The sequence below is a fragment of the Sinocyclocheilus anshuiensis genome, unplaced genomic scaffold (genome assembly GCF_001515605.1).
Source record: "Sinocyclocheilus anshuiensis isolate Anshui unplaced genomic scaffold, SAMN03320099.WGS_v1.1 scaffold1320, whole genome shotgun sequence".
NCBI classification, from domain to species: domain Eukaryota; kingdom Metazoa; phylum Chordata; class Actinopteri; order Cypriniformes; family Cyprinidae; genus Sinocyclocheilus; species Sinocyclocheilus anshuiensis.
In genome coordinates, this window is record NW_015544236.1 from 733156 (window position 1) to 735504 (window position 2349).

Consider the following 2349-nt stretch of genomic DNA (forward strand, 5'->3'; position numbering starts at 1 on the left):
GAACGAAACACCGTCATGTTGCTCAGAGACACAAAACAGCGCTGTGGCTGTATTCGGGATGATTTTTGTTGGCGAAATAGAGCAAAAACAAGCAATATGGTGTCTAAAACGTAAGTCTCTTAATTAACTTATCGTTTATTGAATTCATTGTCACATTTGTAATCATGGTAATTTTGGAGAAAAACGGCACTCTTCGTGTGAAATTGAATAACTATATGAAGTGGTATAAATATATACATTTTCTGCCATCATGTCTTGAATTTGTGATCATTCTAAATGCATTTTAACAGACTGAATCATGCAGTGAAAGAAAACACACTAAATGCGCACACGCACTAGTCTAGACTTCACGTAATGTATGCGTGCGCTCTGTAGAGATGTTTTGAATGGTTTTTGCAAAATACTCGCTAATGTCAAATCGCACATCGTTAAAACAACAATTACGATATTATCGCAGACGATATATATCGCACACCCCTACATCATACAGACAGAACCTGACGGACCTCCACTTACTCTCTCTAGTGTTCATTTTGTCAGCTATTTTCAACTCTAGTCTTAGTCTCGTGTTAAATGTCCTTGTTAGTTTTTCTCATGTGTAGTCAACCTTATCCTATTTTATTTTAAGTCAAGTTTTAGTAGACTAAGGCCCGGTTTCACAGACGGGGCTTAACTTTATCCAGAACTAATGGTGCATTCAAGTCATGTCGGATAGATCGTATTTAAGAGATGAACGCCACCACAAAGTCGTTATTACGAGTGGGAAACTAACTTTTCTTTAAGCCCCGAGATTCCGAGTTGGGGGCGTGTCAATGAGAAACATGGCGGAATCGATGGTGTCATATTAAAAAGGTACACCGCCATCTTGTGCCGACTAAACTGACTTGAACGCACCCGACGTCGTAATTACGACTTGTCAACTTGTAAGTACGAACGTCCCAGGAGGACTCGAACACAGCATAAGCCTTAGTTAAATTAAGATATTTAAGCAGCTTTTATAAAAAATGCCTAACACTACACGTGTGCATCTTGAGATGGAACGGACCTATTTTAAGATACGCGTCAGAGCAAGAGATTTTCAGTTGAGACCGCTCAAACATGCATTTTAGTCTGGGACCAGCCTTTGTAAAGTTTTTTCCAATTTTTCATTTCAATACTCTTTTTTTCCTATCGCAATAGATATCAAATAGTGGACTTCTATTGTGATATTATCATATGGAGATTTTGATGTCCTTGCATCCCTATTGCTTTTTATACGTTCCTATAGACTGAACAGGTAACATGGCATCGCCATCTTCACAAACTCACAGCTTCATAATTCAGAGACCATACCGGACCAGTTTACAAAGACCCCAAAACGCCATTGTCATGTAAACGAACAGCCAAAATGCATGAGAAGTTTTCAATTATTAGATGACTAATTTGTGAAGGCCATACTTTAGAAGTGCATAACTAACACGTGCTCAAACTCCTCGTGGCGTGTTCATGCTCAATGATCGTTATATTAATAGCTAATCAGCATCACAGGGATCATCTCTAGAGCAGTTGCTTTGGTGTAGTTCGTGCAGCTCAGATGAAGTCAGACTGGTATCAGACACTGAGCAAGATGATGCAAAGCAGGACCCCCACACACAGATCTCTTACCCCTTTCAGAGACTCGTAGCGATGAGACCGCGGCTTCTTGATGCCGTTCCTGTGCCACTTCCGAGCTACACACACACACACACACAGAGAGAGAGAGAGAGAGATCAGCTCAACATCCACAGCACCAGCACACAGCAGACCCCGCAGACACTTACACTGGTTGTGTGTGGTGTGGTTCTTCGACTTAGCCATTTCTGATCGTGGTCTGCTAACGAAGGAACAGAAGAGCACGTTCAGAAAACACATCTAAACCCAACAGATCGCTTTCACATAGTGCTACTTCAGACCGTTTCTGAGCACCGCACCAGTTTAGTGTGCGTCTGAAACTAAAGCCAAACTTGTTGAGCGCATCTGAGCGCCATGCTAGCAGCTAACCGCCAGCAGACGCTCCTTTCTCTATTTACTACACAATCCGCGCGCGCTCGGCCTCAATACCGCTCTCGCGCCGCGTGCTAGCACCCACTCAACACAGCACTGAACTCATGATTCAATACCACTCTTCATCTCTGGAGGATTAATGCAGATTTCTTTCATACGGAGACAAACTCAATACCTACCACACGAAGCGCACGACAACCGGAAGAGAGAGAGAGACAGCAAAGCGTTGTGGGAGATAAGAGTCCCTTTCGCCGGATGTGACGTACGACAAAACGCGACGCATTCGCAAAATGTAAACAAACACGGCTTAGAAACATGAATGTGTGA

General features: G+C 42.7%; 1 protein-coding gene across 4 annotated transcripts in view; it reads right to left on the reverse strand.

Annotated features, from left to right (window-relative positions):
* The window catches only part of LOC107697560 (60S ribosomal protein L29-like), a 7214-nt gene extending 4944 nt beyond the window's left edge, over positions 1-2270 (reverse strand). Inside the window, exons 1-3 of one of the 4 annotated variants that reach the window (XM_016498355.1) lie at positions 2198-2270; positions 1800-1852; positions 1645-1709 (exon numbers count right to left, since the gene is read on the reverse strand). In XM_016498355.1, coding sequence (XP_016353841.1) covers positions 1645-1709; positions 1800-1836 — 102 coding nt within the window. In that variant the 5' untranslated portion in view covers positions 1837-1852; positions 2198-2270. The remainder of the gene's footprint in view (positions 1-1644; positions 1710-1799; positions 1853-2197) is intronic. The other 3 variants (XM_016498354.1, XM_016498356.1, XM_016498357.1) reach the window with 3 other exon arrangements.
* Positions 2271-2349: the final 79 nt, after the last annotated feature.